Source organism: Lepisosteus platostomus, chromosome 17 (assembly GCF_059453375.1).
Source record: "Lepisosteus platostomus isolate fLepPlt1 chromosome 17, fLepPlt1.hap1, whole genome shotgun sequence".
Taxonomy (NCBI): Eukaryota; Metazoa; Chordata; class Actinopteri; order Semionotiformes; family Lepisosteidae; genus Lepisosteus; species Lepisosteus platostomus.
Window position 1 is genome coordinate 20,657,247 of NC_142627.1, and position 17,271 is coordinate 20,674,517.

General features: G+C 36.6%; 1 protein-coding gene across 6 annotated transcripts in view; it reads left to right on the top strand.

The window, feature by feature from the left end:
- The window catches only part of rgs7b (regulator of G protein signaling 7b), a 97,428-nt gene extending 80,464 nt beyond the window's left edge, over positions 1 to 16,964 (top strand). For 2 of the 6 annotated variants that reach the window (XM_088610158.1, XM_088610162.1), the window contains 6 exons: positions 907 to 1,032; positions 3,471 to 3,657; positions 4,768 to 4,857; positions 6,795 to 6,848; positions 7,425 to 7,461; positions 11,340 to 13,833. In XM_088610158.1, the coding sequence (XP_088466284.1) occupies positions 907 to 1,032; positions 3,471 to 3,657; positions 4,768 to 4,857; positions 6,795 to 6,848; positions 7,425 to 7,445 (478 nt within the window). In that variant the 3' untranslated portion in view covers positions 7,446 to 7,461; positions 11,340 to 13,833. Of the gene's footprint in view, positions 1 to 906; positions 1,033 to 3,470; positions 3,658 to 4,767; positions 4,858 to 6,794; positions 6,849 to 7,424; positions 7,462 to 8,048; positions 8,124 to 11,339; positions 13,834 to 16,734 lie in introns of those variants that run through there. The other 4 variants (XM_088610163.1, XM_088610161.1, XM_088610159.1 and 1 more) reach the window with 4 other exon arrangements.
- Positions 16,965 to 17,271: the final 307 nt, after the last annotated feature.

Consider the following 17,271-nt stretch of genomic DNA (forward strand, 5'->3'; position numbering starts at 1 on the left):
CTCTGAACTAGGTGCCTAATTCTATTTGCAATCACTTACACATGGGACTTGTAAAAATTAGATTTTTGATCTTTGCTCCCAGAAGCCTATTAACCTTTAACACTTCCCAGAACCCTAGTTTTAAATACAAAAAACTATCTTCTTCAGTAGTCATATTCAATCTTTAATATCCCCTTAGGCCCCCACACATTATTTTCAGCTAGCGGAAACACAGAAAAAACAGATGTTATGATACTGTTTGTACAATCCACAACCACTTTTAAATCTGGAAAGTATTGGAATACAGACAAAAGGCAAAGAAAAAGATTATGTTCCAAAATTATATGAGTATTGTTCATCATTGTAAATGACGCATCAAAGCTTTATTCTAAGGTTGCTGCTGGAAGAGGTGTTAGTGGAGCCAGTAGGGGGCGCTCACCCTGTGGTCTGTGTGGGTCCTATTGCCTCATTATAGTGACTATATGCTTTATACAGTATTTATAAAAAGGTGCCATCCTTTGGATGAGACGTACTGTAAAGCCGAGGTTCTGACTCTCCGTGTGTCATTTAAAAATCCCAGAGCGTTTCTAGAAAAGAGTAGGGGAGCGAACCCGGTGTCCTGGCCAAATTTCCTCCTGGCCTTTACCAATAATGGCCTCCTAATAACCCCTATCCATGAAGTGGCTTCATCACTCTGTTCTCCTCCCCACTGAGAGCTGATGTGTGGGGAGTGTTCTGGCGCACTGTGGCTGCCGTCATATCATCCAGGTGGGGCTGCACATTGGTGATGGTGGTGGAGGGGATCCCCATTACCTGTAAAGCGCTTTGAGTGGAGCGTCCAGAAAAGCGCTATATATAAGTGTATTAATGAATTGTTCTGATTCCCGTGCTGTAACTGCCGTTCACGCGCGGTGTGTGTCTTTACAGTAAGGAGCCAGGCCAGCAGCGGGTGAAGCGATGGGGCTTTGGCATCAATGAGGTGTTGAAAGACCCAGTGGGGAGGGAGCAGTTCCTCAAGTTCCTGGAATCAGAGTTCAGCTCTGAAAACCTGAGGTACACATGCCCAGTCCAGCTCAGCAAGCATCTTTCCACTCCCTGTCTTTATAAAGACTCTCGGGCTGTGGTTCCCACTCCTGGTCCTGGCGATCCCCACACCAGGTCTTTGTTCCAGCTGGACCTCCCGGACAAAGATTAGACAGCTCTGCTTTCAAATGATTTTTTCCCTGACTGTCAATATCAATAAACAATGATAAACCTATACCAAACACCTTAAGGTCCCTAGTGTACATCTACTTTTGGATCACTAAAAACAAATTGAGTCTTTTTCACAAGTGCTCAATTGGTTACACAATCAAACCCTTCACTGACTTAATAATAGGGAGATTAGGAGCTGGGAACAAACAGATCAGATTAAACATTTTATAAGTTAAATTAAATCCCAAACTTGTGACTAGAAACAAAATGCAAATATTCATTTGAAGCAACCTCTCAGATCCAGTAAGGCCTCAATTATCTAATTAAGGTGAAATGGAATTAAAACCAGCAGGTGTGTGGGGACCACTGTTTTAGGGATAAGGAGTTGTAGAGTGTGGATTTTAAAAATAAGGGATGTATTGTTCTCAGCTATCAAATTTAACAAAAAAAAGATTTGTTTCTAAACCAATTGAGCACTTGTGAAAAAGACTAAATTTGTTTTTAGTGATCCAAAAGTAGATGTACACTAGGGACCTTAAGGTGTTTGGTATAGGTTTATCATTGTTTATTGATATTGACAGTCAGGGAAAAAATCATTTGAAAGCAGAGCTGTCTAATCTTTGTCCGGGAGATCCAGTGTGTCTGCAGGTCTCCATTCCAACTCAATCAGCTTGTTATTCCACTTAACAGGACAAATTTAACAACTTCTCCCTGCTGTCCAGGTACTGCTGCTGTAAAGAGATTTAGAAATCCTACCAACACTCCGCCCTTCTGGAAAAATGTTTAGACAGACCTGACTTACTGTATATTTAGATCTAGACTTACTTTTTGATTAGTCAAACTCATTCTTAGAGAGTCTGATAAATGACATTGGAAAAGTATGTTATTATTTATCTATTATTTGCGATATTATTTGTCCAGTTGATTTGATGCATGCAATACTACAATTCAGAACAGCTCAACAAAAAATTATGTATAATTATGTAGACTTTGACTGTAAAATAAATATGTACTGACAACTAATGAAATACACTTATGTACAGTACATTCAAGGTACATGCAGATTTAATAGTAAAACAAGAAACAAGAGTTGGAAATTGAGGCAATTGCTAGTCTTCAAGAACAGACAGTGTTTCTTCTTTCTACGTTTCAGTGTGGAATTAACCTTTACTTGTTACATCTTCTGTTGATTTATTAAACTGGAAAAGCAGTACAGCTTTTTGCCCCTGTGAGAATTGGATGGCAGTTTGTTGTGGGTGGGAGGGTTTCTATTTGTGTGTGAGTGGACATGGGTGGCCATTGATAGACTCAGTTAGCATTCTGACTCACCCACTAAGTGTCTGCAGAGTGGTTCGCCTATAAACACAGCAGCATGGTGGCTAGCACTGTGGCCTCACAATCTTTGGGTCCTGAGTTCAATTCTGGACTGGAGACTCTTCTACAGTATGTGCAGTTTGCATGTTTATCCTGTGTCTGAATGGGGTTTTTTCCAGGTCTTCTAGTGTCCTCCCACATACCAAAAGCATACGGGCTAGGTTAATAATAATTCATAATAATAATAATAATAATAATAATAATAATAAGTTTTATTTACAAAGTGCCTTTCCAAACCCAAGGATGCAATACATAGTGATAAAGAAAAACACAAAAGTAAAAAGCAAAAAATAAAAGAAAAATTAAAATAAGATCGTACAGGATAGAGAGTGGGACAATCAGACATAGGGACTAGGAAAAAGTTGAGTGAGGTTTGAGTTTATATTTGAAGAGAGTAAAAGAATGTGTCTCTTTAAGAGTTGGAGGAAAGGTATTCTATCACAAGGAGCAGCAACAGGAAAGGCATGGTCACCAAATGTCCAAGAGTTAGTCCTGGGTACAGTGAGGAAAGAGTCAACCTCAACTGAACAGAGCCTACAGGAACGAGTGTAAACATGGAGGAGTTCAGAGATGTATGATGAGCCAGATTATTTAAAGCCTTGAAAGTCAGTAACAAGATCTTGTATTGAATATGTGACTTTATAGGCAATTTATAGGCCAAGGTCTGGTATGAGTTACAAGTCTAGCTGGAGAGATTTGGACTACCAGTATGTCTTTGGACTGTGGGAGGAAACTGGAACACCCGGAGGAAACACATACAGTACGAACACAGGGAGAACATACAAACCAAGCAGACAGCACCCCAATGTCCCAGCACTGCTGAAATGCTAACAACTGTGCCACCGTGCCACCCTTCATAATTTAATATAACCATGTACAATTTGATACAATCATGTAGTGACTCTCCTCTGTTGTGTGGCCAGGTTTTGGTTAGCAGTCCAGGAGCTGAAAAAAAGGCCAATCCGTGAAGTACCAGCCCGTGTCCAGGAAATCTGGCTGGAATTCCTGGCTCCTGGTGCTCCCAGTGCCATCAACGTAGACTCCAAGAGTTATGACAAAACAACCCAGAATGTGAAGGATCCTGGACGGTATACTTTTGAAGATGCCCAGGTAAGCCCTGTGATGCTTGGGCAAGCAGTGTAGAGCTGGAACACATTACCTTTCTTCCTGCATTCCAGCTTGATCTGATCTACAGCTTCATTTTCTAGGTGTTACTTTTGTCTTGTGTATTGATCGCCCTGACACATTCTACTTGATCACAAAGTGGAAGTATAATAATAATCTAGAAGGGTGGTCAATACCTTTATCCTCCAGCCTTGAGCACAATGTCGGTAACTGGTACAAACATTATGTATTAGAAACGTTGTCTTTTCTGAATCACAAACTTGCCACAACACTTTAAAATCATTAATTCTAAATAAATATGTCAGTGACATTATACACCACAAATTTGTTTACTAACATGATTTCAGTGTACTTGTAAGTATAGTTGCTTACAAAGGTATTGGAACCCTTTGCCTAATACAATGTTACTGGCAAAATTAATTTAGTTTAATATTGTTTCAAAGTTTGTTTAATTCTGATTCATCCTAGTGATGTGTGTCCACATTCTTTCTTCTGATAAAAATTTTAAAAAAGAAAACCTCATGCAGTTCCTCTCTGTAGATAAGTGCCATTGTATTTTTATTTTTATATCTGATATATCTGTCTTGTAATGTACAGTAGGTGGGTAAGTGCCTGGTCTGGAGACCAGCTGGAGAGTTGTGTGTTCATGTTCCCATTGCAGTCCAGTTGTTGTAGAAGAGTCACATGCTATCTTCATTCCTTAACACCATGGAAAATAGGATAGGTCTGGCCTAATGTGTTATTCTGGCTCAGATATGAAAAATGCTTTACCTTATTCTTACAATGTCATGAAAGTCAAATGTAAAGAGATACAGACAAGCGCCATGGACCTGTTGGTACAGGATGCTTAGAGTTAACTTTAGCTTCACCCTGCCTGACTACAGGGATAGCAGTCTGGCCATACTGTACATCTGAAGTAGACTGGGCATCCTGAGTCAGACAAGCCAGTTGTTGAGCAGAGGATGGTGAGAAAAAAGACAGTCTCTTATGAATCAGAAACATGTCCACCAAATATTAAATTGTTAGAAACGACACTTAAAAGAGGAAAAAAAAAGTAAATAATTTTATAACCTCTTGTTAAACCTGTATTTTCAGGAGCACATTTACAAACTGATGAAGAGTGATTCTTATGCTCGTTTCATACGTTCCAGTGCCTACCAGGAATTGCTACAGGCCAAGAAAAAGGTACTGTATATGCCTGAAATATTTTAATGACTAAATGCTTAGGTGCTGGCCATTCCTCCTTTGTAAAAGTTCTGGATCAATGGAAGGTTAAAAAAGAATCATAGTCAAAGAAAAAAGCTTTCATCTCTAATGGCTCATAATCGGTGCTGCATGAGCTGCAGTATATTATTCATCTTTTTCCATTAATGTAAACAATCACTGGCTACATTTATGCACAGATATACTTATTTTATAGTCATTACTGGACTTTGTGAAAGACAGTCTGTCCAAAAAAACAGTCATGTGTTCCTTATTTTGGAAAAAAGAATAATTCTCATGTCCGACATTTTCTGCCTACTGCATTTTATCTTCAGCAGATGTGGGTATTAAGTATACAGAATTCTATCTCTAAATGGACAAAATTATTATACCAAACCTTTAAACTTTAGTATTAGTCAACATACAGTACAGGTTAAGTATGTAATTAAAGTGTGGTAGACCTAAAGTAATAAATAATGTAATATTTGTAAGAGGTGCTTGAGGTCTAGGTGAGGAGGAGAGAGGGGATGTATGAGAGGAAATGGAGTGCCAGAGCAACTGTGACATATTTAATACTGAACATGCCAATGCACAAGGTACCACACTTCCAAATCACCACTGTGGATAACATGCTAACAAGGCTAGTTAAAAAAAAAAACTTTAATTACTCATTTCAAATCCCAGAAGCATGTTTTTGAAACTTTTCCACTCTTATGGTCCTGTCATCGGGACTGTCCAGAAACTGACTCTATGATCTCCTACGCACCTACAGTACAGTATACTCTGTTTAGTATGTACTGTATCAGAGCTCACTGTTGTGAACTTTACTGAAACTTAGACAGTGTAGAATTTTACTGCTGCAGAAGACACAAAATCTTGACGTGTTAGCCATACTCTTCATTTTCAAACAGTTGTATCCTAATGTTTGAGGAAAATAAATCCTTGAGCACTCTCAGTAGTGGAATGCAAAACCCATGCCATATCAATCCTGTTCATCCTGTTCTGTCAGTCTGCACTGGCTGGTTGAGCAGTGTGTCAGCAAAGTGCCTTGTGCGAAGATCAAGTGGTCTTGTTCCATTTCTTTACACTTTATGTCTATTTTTAAGGTATTCACCCATAGTAAACAAATAAGGATAGCTTTGTGGAAATTTTATCAAGGAGTCAACGAGACTCCTTATGCTTTATGCTGAAAACGCATATTATATTCTTCATGTCACAAGGAGGTGCCAGAACTCTGCTTAGAGGTTCCAGATCAGAGAGAGTCTCAGACTGAGAGGTGGCAGAGCACACGATATAAGTAATAACCAATTATTTCTTAATATTTTTGTGGGTAACATTATTGGATTTTTTCAAGCAGTTTCAATCACCCTTATTTCTTTAGCAGTTTGATCTTATCTTGAGAAATGTAATATAGAGATTTCATAGAGGTTTGGCATGACAAGCCTAACTGAGCAACTGTAAGGACGAGGCTAACCGAATCCCTCCTCACTTTCGCAAGGAATGAGCCAGGGAGCTGCTACAAGGGTGTAGATGGGTTTGCAGGATGGTTGTGAGACAAATGTACAAAGAGGGGTTTGGGTGGCAAAATATATCTATACATACAGTAGCAGAGTAGAAGTTAGCACCACAACCTGACAACAACACCGCAACCTTCCTTGCAAATTTCAGTTAAAAACCTTTACTAAAATCATATGTCTAAATGTAGCTCTTTCATTCTTTTCATTCAGTTTATTTACTATTATTTGCATTTTCAGTGAAATTTTGCAGGACATTTTAACCAGATCGCTTGCAGTTTCCATTCCAGCTGTTGTTTTGATTTTTTTTACATAGCTTGGCTTGCTGTCCATTTCATCATTCCTTCTTTTCAGCTGTGTACTTTTCTCGCCTTTTTTTTCTTCCTTTTCTTTTTTTAATTTAAGTTGGAAAACATTCAGGATCGCAGAACCTCATTTGAAAAATTCACTCGCAATGTGGTAAGTTGATAGGACTTGCATGGCTGGCTGCTGAAACCACCGACTGCCCTGACAAAGTCCGTCACTGCTTTGTGATACCACAATATGCACTCAGACATAGAAAGAGCTTGTGGATTTGAGCTTTTTACAGTCAAAACCCTTCTTTCCTCCCTCTCCTGAATTGTTTCACCTTTATAACTATATTTTTGGTAGATTTTCATTAATCCAGAACTTGCCCAGGATTTCACAACTGCACTCTTAGAGCACGAATTTAAAATAAAATATTAAGACTAAGTGGCTGATTTCTGGACTTGGCTGAAAATCTGCTTGATGTGTACATGTACGTACCTCTCCCTCTGTTGAATTGGACAATCAGAAATGTTTTAGTTGATTTTTTGATCTGCTGTGTCTGACATAATTTTTACATTGAGTGAATGCACTTTTTTCAAATCCCGAATGGTGCTGCTGTCGTATAACAGGATCTCCTGAAATGTGACTGCATGCAAACCAGTACAGCTTTGCATGAATGTCATTTTCACATTTATTCAAAGTATAAAAAAATGTGCTCCTTCATGTTTGCTTTTTCCTTGTTCACAGAAAAGTAAGAACTTATTTTGAAGGATTTTGCTTCCAGGTAATGATACTAAAGGAGTGGTGGCTCTTCTCCATCTCCATTCTGTCTGCCACCCTGTTTTTGTGTCATCATGTTGCAATTAAAAGCTATAAGCATATTATATAAGGGATTTTAATTAATGTTTTAATATTGTGTGTACTGCAATGCACCTGTAAAGTAATACGTGCTGGATTCCATGAAAAATAAAGCCAGATGATAAAGACTGCAAGGTTTCCAGTAATGCCAAAAGTTTTTCTTTTTAAACATACTGTACATACAGTAGACGTGTTTTATTTTAGACTTGACCCTTTTTAACTACTGTAAGTATTTCATTTGCTGCCTTTTAAAATCAAAAGCTAATGATTAAAGCCCCTTATATATATATATTGTACATTGTATATTATAAAGTTTCTTGGCCACTCTGCCCAGCAGACACACATATTGTATAAACTGGTTTGGAGTTTATTCAGATGTAATTTTCAGGTGAAAATTCTGTGATAAGAATTCCTTGTTTTTCATGAGAACATGAGGACAAGAAACTTTATATGAACATTTCTGTTGTAACAGCTTGTTCAAACTAAGAGCATTAAACACATTTATTTTTATAGGCCAGAAACATGCCTATATTTCCATGCCATAAAAACTGTACGCCAACACTGAAGGCGAACACTCACCTGTTGTGAAAGAGGTAGCTAGTCACTGGCTGGTGTTTTGAGTTTGTGTGTGTTGTATGCTGAGTGGTACAGTACGATGCCTGTCAGTGTTGTAGCTTTTGTTGTTTCTATCAAATTGTTAACACTGTGAGTTGTCCGTGGCAGTATCTTGACAAAATATGGATATTGCAAAATGTTTTCTGTATACACTATCTTTCCTTAAGTTTGATTATGGGAACTTGGTGGGCAGGAATTAATATCACAAAATGTGCAACAAAACAAGAGAATCCCAATCTGCATTTTAACATATTTAAATGCACCCTAATTATCCATCCACTTTTGTGGGTGACCAGTTCCATAGTATGCATTATACTGCACAAGCTGCAGTGGTACAAATTATTTGTGAGAAGTTTATTAGATTCAGACATGATCAGGGTTAACCTTAGATCCTTAATTTTATGCTGCAAGCATCTTTCTGAATTCAACAGAAAAACCTAGGGATCCACTGTAAATTCATGTGAAATTGTATTCTACCTTGTGTGCTGTACTGATTTTTCTGTATGAGCCCCTCCTCTGTCTGATATTAGGTCTCATACCAGGACTTCTATTTTGAGCACTGCTCTTGTGAATATACAGTATATACTGTCTTAAATAACAATTTTAATGAATGTACTGTATAACCCATGCTACCAAACAGGCCTTGTACTATGCCCTAACTATGTTATGAATTTCAAAAATGCGTACATAAGCACATGCATTTTTGAAATTGCAGATAATGGAAAAAAATGACAGTTGGAAATTTCAATTACTTTCTTGCTGCTTTACTTACATGGTTTTTATAATTTGTCATTTCACAAGAGATTAGCTGGTACTGACAGTAGCATTACCAACATGTGATCACGTCAGATCTCAGAAACTAAGGCTGGTTCTCATCAGTACTGGGATGGGGGCATCAGGTTAAGCTACTGTGGTGATGGTGGACCCTCTAGACCAAATTTTCCAAATCAGTATGGTGCCTGGTCATAAAAGGTGCTATAGGAGACCCTGTTAAGGTCCTATCTCCTGGTTATGAAAGATCAGATAGTACTGTTTGGAAGAGTAGTGTCCTACTGGCTTTCCTAAAGTTCTCCATTAATTCAACTGTTGAAGCAGTCTCTCCCTCATCCACCTGATCTGATGTGTAGTGGGACTGCTGGTGCACAGTATGGATACTGCATACTGTATCTTCCAAGTGGGTGCTTTAGTTCAGATTATCAAGTGGATCTCCAGTTACTGTATATTTAATGCACTTTGGGATCTTGAGGATAAAAAGTATAGAATTATTAGTATAAGTGTGATTTGTCCTTTGCTACAGTAGAATCAGAAAAGTGTTCTTGAAAAGGAGTGACATCACAAAGTCACATGCAATGCTACTGTACATGCCTAAAAAAATCCAGGTATCTGTAAAACAATCTATATGTATTTCATGGGACTTGTTTGCATAAGCTTAAACCATGAAATTTATTAAATACAGTAGTGTTTACCAGTAAATATTATAAAAACATAGCTCATTTGAGAGTTACACCTACATACCTTATATTTTTAATTTCATAAAAACATTCACCTGCAGTTGAGAAAAGCTCGAATCTCTGAAATCAGAGGAGCGAATACTGGGATTGTTATGTGCTAGCTAGGGTGACCATATTTTGGTTTTCAAAAAAGAGGATGGGGGGGGGGGATAATCGACACTCAACACATGCCTCCAAAGTAAAGAATCTTTATTACTTATTCTAATCAAAAAATCAATTTAAACTCTAGTTTTTATTAAACTTCTTAGTAAACTTTTAAACAGTTGCAGGGCTGCTATTTCTCTTCCAAAATGGCACACAAGGAAAAAAACAAAAATATAGCCCTATTTTCAACTTCACTTTTTTTTTATTTTAACACAACAAAAGTCTTAACATCTGAGGAAAAAATGAAGACATCAGAACTTAGAAGTCCTCATTGGTTGCAAAAATTATCAATTTTAACGAAACATTTTGACATATAATGAAACTAGTTAAACATTGTTATTTCTCATGGCCATAAAAACACCCACAGACACACACACAGAAAAACCCTTTTCAAGCTACGCTGCGTGTAAGTTCAGACTACCAACATGGAACAAACAAAAACGTGTAGGCCTGTGTGTGTTAACACAGTCTGAGTAAACCAGCAAAACAAAATTCCGGACAAGTTTTGGAATTTTATAATTATATTTTAGGTTTCAAAAAGAGGATATGTCCGGGAAAAAGAGGACGTCTGGTTATTCTAGTGCTAGCGAGTGTATGGGCTTTCCCCAGCAGTGGCACAAAACATCAGTTTGGGTAGGCTGGAGTCAAGTGAGACTCCTGCCTGGTTGCAAGTGAGGGACTCAGTTTCTCCAGATATCGTTAAGCTTCTGTTTATCTCCAGTCTTGCTCTAGGTGCAATGAGCAAGGAAACAGAGACCCACTACACAACATATCCAGGAAAGTGTGGGTGTGTGGTGCAGACTTCTTCCAAGTCAGGAAGAAGGCAGGCAGACGCACAACCTCAATACTGACTAGTGAAAAGCGGGACAGCTCCCAGGTGGAGAACTAAAAGGGAAAAAATACCTACTTTTAACTATACATTTAAAATAAAACAATTTGAGTCGCAATACTCACCAAAAAACTTAAATGTGGTTACTGCTGTGAGCACCGGATGTATTTCAGTGCAGTCTCTGAATTACTTAATTACCACACTGATGGCATGGAAACACTGGTGGCGTTGCTTTCCCATTTACTTTGATAAAAGATGTTGAAAGACATCTTTAACTGGGTCATTCTGTAGAAGTGAAAATCAAAGAAGCAACATATTTCTTATTCATTTCTTACTGACCAGGGGAAATACAGTACATAAGAAATCACACACTCCCAAGGGCTTGGTTTGTATGCACAATATCCCTGCTAACCCAGAACAAAAAATAACAACTAGACTCTTCAAAGGGAAAAGATTACATTCGTGAGTGCATGACAAAGGCAATGGCTATCAATTTTGCAATGGAATAACAGATCTAAAATTGTGGTCCTTAATCTGGAATCTGCATGTCTGTTGGGTGTCTAGTGAAAATAGTGTTTGCTGAATGAATTTAATAGACCCAGCTGCTCATATTTGCCACCTGATATTTATTTTTGGTGTTTCTTTGTTAGTCCCCAAGAAACATGTCATCATAACATTTGAATCTCTTGCTTTTTTCTTTTCCAGGGGAAAACACTTACTTCAAAGAGGCTAACAAGTCTTGTGCAGTCATACTAAAAAAGCTGTCACCTTTTAGCTTGGAAGAGGACCATTTCATTTATACATTATTGTAGTCCACTGTTTACCCAGGCAAACCAGAGGACAGTAGACCAGTTGTTGCATGTCCGAGGAACTATTTTTTATTTATTTCTTCAGTGTGTTGCAAGGCATTATGGATTTTGAAAAGACTTTAAACTACTGAATGCCTTTTTTAAGATTAATTTGTACGTTCACTTCTTCCTTCCAAATCAGCTGGAACCGAGTGTTTATAGCAAGTTGGAGTACAGTTAAAATAAAAAAAGGCTTCTGTATAGGTACATTACCTTAATCACTGATAATCAGACACAAAATGGAAACATTACAAAGTATGCATTTATTATTAAACTTCATTTGCATTTATTGCACTACAAAAATTAGCACAGATGGTTTTCATCATACATGTCCAATCACATTTTGAAAATCAAAAAAGCTATGTCCTTGTCCTATGTAGTCTGTAATTCTGTTACTGTTTCTTGCATTTATTTTTATACCATATTTAAAGACACCTTTTACTTAAAATGTATTAAAAGTTGGCCCTTTATCTGTTTATATGGTGAGGTTTTCATTTCACATTTTCATTTTTCTGGGAGCAATATTCAGCTCTTGCTCTGGTTGGTAGCACTGTTTTCACAGAGACATGAAGAGCGACGATTAAGAAGTTAAAGCACTCTGAAGTCAATACAACCATTAGTGGTGTTTTGTTCTCCTTGTTTTGAAAAATGAATGACAGGTCTTTAACCTGCTGGACCAAGTGTGAGCATTGCATATGGAGAAAAAGTGAAGGGCCTTCAACAACAATAAAACTTGGTTTAAGCAGGCCTCATATACAGATTGCATAGAAGTTGTACAACTCCACTGTGATCAGTAAACCAAAGCTGCTGTTTAAGGGGGTTTGTTGCATTTTCAGTTTGTCCTGTGGACTTCTGAGAAACATCATCATAAAGAGAAAATCTGTTACTGACTCAATCAGAATGTCTGCGTGTAAGTACTATTAAATTCAATATTGAATAAAAAATGATGTTAAGGCTGATTGTTAATAACAGATCCTAGAAAGTGTGTGGTGATAAGAAGCTAGTCTTACCTAGCTGAAGAGGTAACTTTGATCTTGCACAGAGGTGGCCCTACAGTTTTTTTAATTGAATTGCTTTACAGTTCAGGCAGTATTCGGTAGGTAGTGTTAATTTATGTACTGTAAAGTTACTTTTTTATATGTTTCATGTTACCCGACACAGTATTTTATATTGGTATCACTAGAGGGCACCAGAGCTAGAGTTTGTCCTCACTTCTTTTTTATTATTACAGATTACAAAGGTAAGCAATTTCATCAATATCTTTTCTACATATGATATGAAGAATTAATGATCTTATTTACAGACGTTATGAAATTGTTTTGTTTACGTAATGCATGTGATGGTGAATCTATGACAGATTGCTCTACAAAAAATAATAATTGACATTGTGAAAGCTCAATCAAAAGAACTCCTTTCTATATTAGAAGCCTCAATACATGATTTAGCTATTTCTGTTGTAAATGAAGAAATCAAGATCACAGAGGAGATGGTTTGAGTTCACACTCATTTAAGTGTTTCATTATTTAATTCTTACAGAAAAGTGATGATCTTTCTATCTGCAATTAATTCATTAGGTTCTGACTTTTTTAAGTATGAATTTTACACAAAAGAGACCTTTTTAATGAAAGGGTAAAAAATGTAAAGCTTTTTTCTTGCTGTTTTAAAAACAAAAGTGGATGTCTTACACTGTACTAGTCATTATTTTCTAATTATTATCTAATCTAATTAGTATCGCAGAAGCAAAAGAGACACCTTCAGTTGTTGAATGATATTATATTAGACACGAAAATCACAGTGATCTATAAACTAAATATTGTAATTATAGTACAGCAATTATCAATTCTGAAACACTAAAAAAAAATTAATCCAAGCTGTTGCGCTAACAGTGAAGAGGGCATTAGAATTAAATATATACCACAAGTCTTCTTTGAATGTCAAAATGAACATGCAAACATTTTTTGTTGTTACATTTCATATGTATTTAACATAACAGATATGCTTGAGCCTTACTGCCACAAATCTTTCACTGTTCATACTACAAGCTTTTGTGTGGCTAACTTGAATGTCTTTGTTTTCGCCTGCTGTACTCAGATCCACATGTGACACATGGAGGATAAAAACAGTTGTTCTTTGTGTTTATCCCAATGGCATTATCACACAGCCCAAACCATAAACACTGAGGGTCTAGCAATTTCTGAACATTCTTCACTGTAACAGGGCTGGCTGTGTGTGTTCATTCAGAACAAAATTTCTGTGTTAATAAACAATGTATTGATGAGATTTTGCTTTATATCAGAATGAGTTTGCAGAAGCTGAGAGGAGTGTGTATCAATAAAATTTGCTGCACAAGTTTTGAGATCTATTTTTTTCACATTTTGAAGTGTCAAAGTGTAGTTCAAATGTTTAGCATTTCAGTCCATTTGATCATTCAAATATGCTGTATCTCTTTCCATAGCAAGAAATATGAGACATCAGAATTAATGGTTAACTTTTTATGAATGTGATTCACATTTGTGAGTTTATCTTTGGGAAGAAGAGTCCATTTGCATTTATGGGCTGTTAATGAGGCTAAATAATTTAAATCCATTATATTCTCAGTCAGCCTTTAAAGTTTGCTAATATTAGTGTCATTTGTTTTTGTGTTTTTGTACGATATAATGAGCATCAAATGCACCGAAAGTTCTTGGAAGTGTGAAACAGAAAAATATAATTGAATTGTGCTTGGAAGCATTTTTGATCTTTTTATAATTTTAATTTTATAATATTTTTTAATCTGTGGAGTTTGGCTTATAATAAAATCTGGTACTGTACGCAATGAGACTGGAACAACTCATTTCAGAATGTAAGAATCTTTTAATTTGCCTTTTAAAGGGTTACTGAGAAATGCAGCATTCACAATAAACATTCATTCCAACCACTGGCTCATGCACAGGTCAAAGAAACCAAACAGTGATGCCGCAGCTTACTATATAATATAATATATAGTACTTAACATTGTTAATACAGTATATTAAATTCACTTGACTGTATGATATATTATATAGTAAAGTGAAACTAAAAGGATATCAATTAATTTTCTGTTGGTTTTCTGTACAACTTGGCCATGGAATTGGAGAAAAACAAGATTTTTTTTTACATACTGTAGTATAGATTATTACATTTTTGTTTTTAAGACATGACCGGTATTTTGGACAGTAGCAGTTTAGGTTAGTGCTGTTTTGGGAATTATGCTGAAAACATTATAAACCCTGCATCCATAATCAAACAGCCTTAGTCCTACATCTCCACAGGGCTGTAATCAAGGACATAAGAAGATATCGGTATAACTGGAGCTGCAGTTTCTTTGTGTGTGGCAAACATAGGGAGACCCGGATTTTACGAGAGAGAGAAAATCTACAGTACAATTCGTTACCTGTGTAGTACCTGTGATTCTGTCCAAAGGACAATTGCAGGAGATAAGCGAATCACTGAAAGACTTACAGTACTGCTTTGGTTCTTGGAAGGAAGAGCTGCAACCTGGATAGATATAGCTAATGCTGTAACAATCATCTGACAGCATGTTATTCACGAAAAGAGGATGAAGATAATGGGCTTCCACAGAAAGCAAGGCTAACAAGCAATGAGGTCTCAACACCTGCCAGGTTTCTTAGACTCCAGATGTTCTACGTCTACCTTCAGAAAGAATAAAAGGTTGTGCTGATGAAGGGAATGAAGGTATATGAATGCTATTAATATTCTTTCCATATTGCAAATTGTACTTTGAAGCATGATTGTTCTGGCCATTTCAGAGTACCAAAGAACGCAATCACAGTGCAAGTGGTACCTCACATCAGTTACAGTACCTTTCCAGGCAGAGTTGGGCATGCCTGTGGATGAGGCAGAGCAGTCTGCTCTTCTCCTCTACTGAGGAGTGATACGCTTTGAGAAGGGAACCTAATAATAGTTACCAAAGAAAGACATCGCCTCAGTAATTTTGCACAGCTGGCTGCAGTCTGAGAGCCTTTAACATGCAAACAATTCAGTCAGTGATAATAACACACGTCTACTGTATTGTACATAGGCTTTTTCATATTCAGTATCTGTGTTATATGCTATTTACATTGGTCTCTTTACATCACCACATTATATGAATTGTTCATTTTATACAGTATGAATATCATAGTATGTATACTTTACAAATGTCTATTCTGTGTGGTTTATTATATATACAGTTATAAGTATATTATATATTAAATATACAGTACTTGTTTTCATGTTTTAACTTTCAAACAGCTGTGAGGTTTGCTGGGGGCACTTGAAAAATGAAAAAAAAGTCAATGTTTGTATATTTAATTTTGTCACAATGATTTAAAAAAAGTTTAGTCACTGGAAAAACCCTGTGTATACTAAGTTTTAAAAGTAAGCAATTATAAGACTACTTTTTTATTTCTGTTTTGTCTGAATGAGCGAATACTTTAGGTAAGGAGATTACCTTTGACTTTCTTTTTATCTCATTTTAAAGCGTTGCATTTCTTTTTGTGACCACAAGAGGGTATGTATTAGGGCTGGCCACAGCAATATTGTAGCTTCCTTCAATATGATAACAGGAATCCGATTATGTCATGTTTTGTTCAAAAGACTTAAAATAAAATTCCAACTTTTGTTAAGAAATAAACACAATAGAGCAGGGTTTCATAACATAATCTGCAACACTAGGCATAAATCTGTGGAGAGAAGCTACATTTATTGTTAATGTCTACATAGTACATTTTTATGAGTACATGTGCAGATCTTAACATGACATAAATAGTAAGCCACAGCTACAGAAGCTCTTTGCATGAAGGTACAACAGATACTGTTGTTGAAATGCACTTTACAACTTCAACATCCTTAGGTTTTAATTGCATCAGTTTTTAAAAGTGATCAAATATTTCTTATCAATTGAAAACATTTCTTTTCCATCCACCATTTATAGATTACCCTGATTAAGTCTATAGACAAAAACCTTGCAATTTAAAAAGTTGCTTAATGTTGCAAATTCAAATTCAATAATTCAAATCTTACTTAGTTTATGAAGGCCCTTTAATATTATACACTTGACAATATCAATGTATATATTTTTGCTAGAAATAGCCTTCTGTAACTAGAGCTGTACTTCAGCAAATATTTATAAACTTCAATAAATGTGATTTTGGCATTTATCACCAAATGTTACACAGTTTTTACTGAAAGTGTGATAAAGACCTGTAATATGTGGATAATTGTATTTTCAGACTGAATGTGTCCAACAGATGTTCAGCTGTAATCAACCCGTTCATGAACAGTGAACTGCCAGTAACAGAAGAAATGCTGAATGCCCCTTGATTGCAGTAATGGTCAATGTTATTTAAATTACAGACCTGTATACTGTATAAAGCCCTCTATTGAAAGTTGAAGCACTTACCGAAATTCATGTACTGTATTGTCCTCGCATAATTCAGAAAATAAAAAGAACCGTTCACTAAGAGGTCAGGTGCACCCAAAGAAACAAGAAAGCATGAAAACAGGGAACTTGAGAACAACTTAATATTGTTCTTGTAGAACACAATGCAGATTTCAAATTTAAATTAGGGGAGGAAAGGACACTAGCTGAGAATCAGTCAGCAGTCAGACTTTCTTTTTTTGAGAGGACAGTGTATGGAGATGAAACCCATACCCTTCCTCTGGTATGCAAATAAGTACCTTATGTCAGGCTGACAGTGTCTCGGTGCCTGTGAAGTTGAGTCAGAACCACATCAGTGAGAGACTGGGAATGTGAGGGGAAGAGAGCA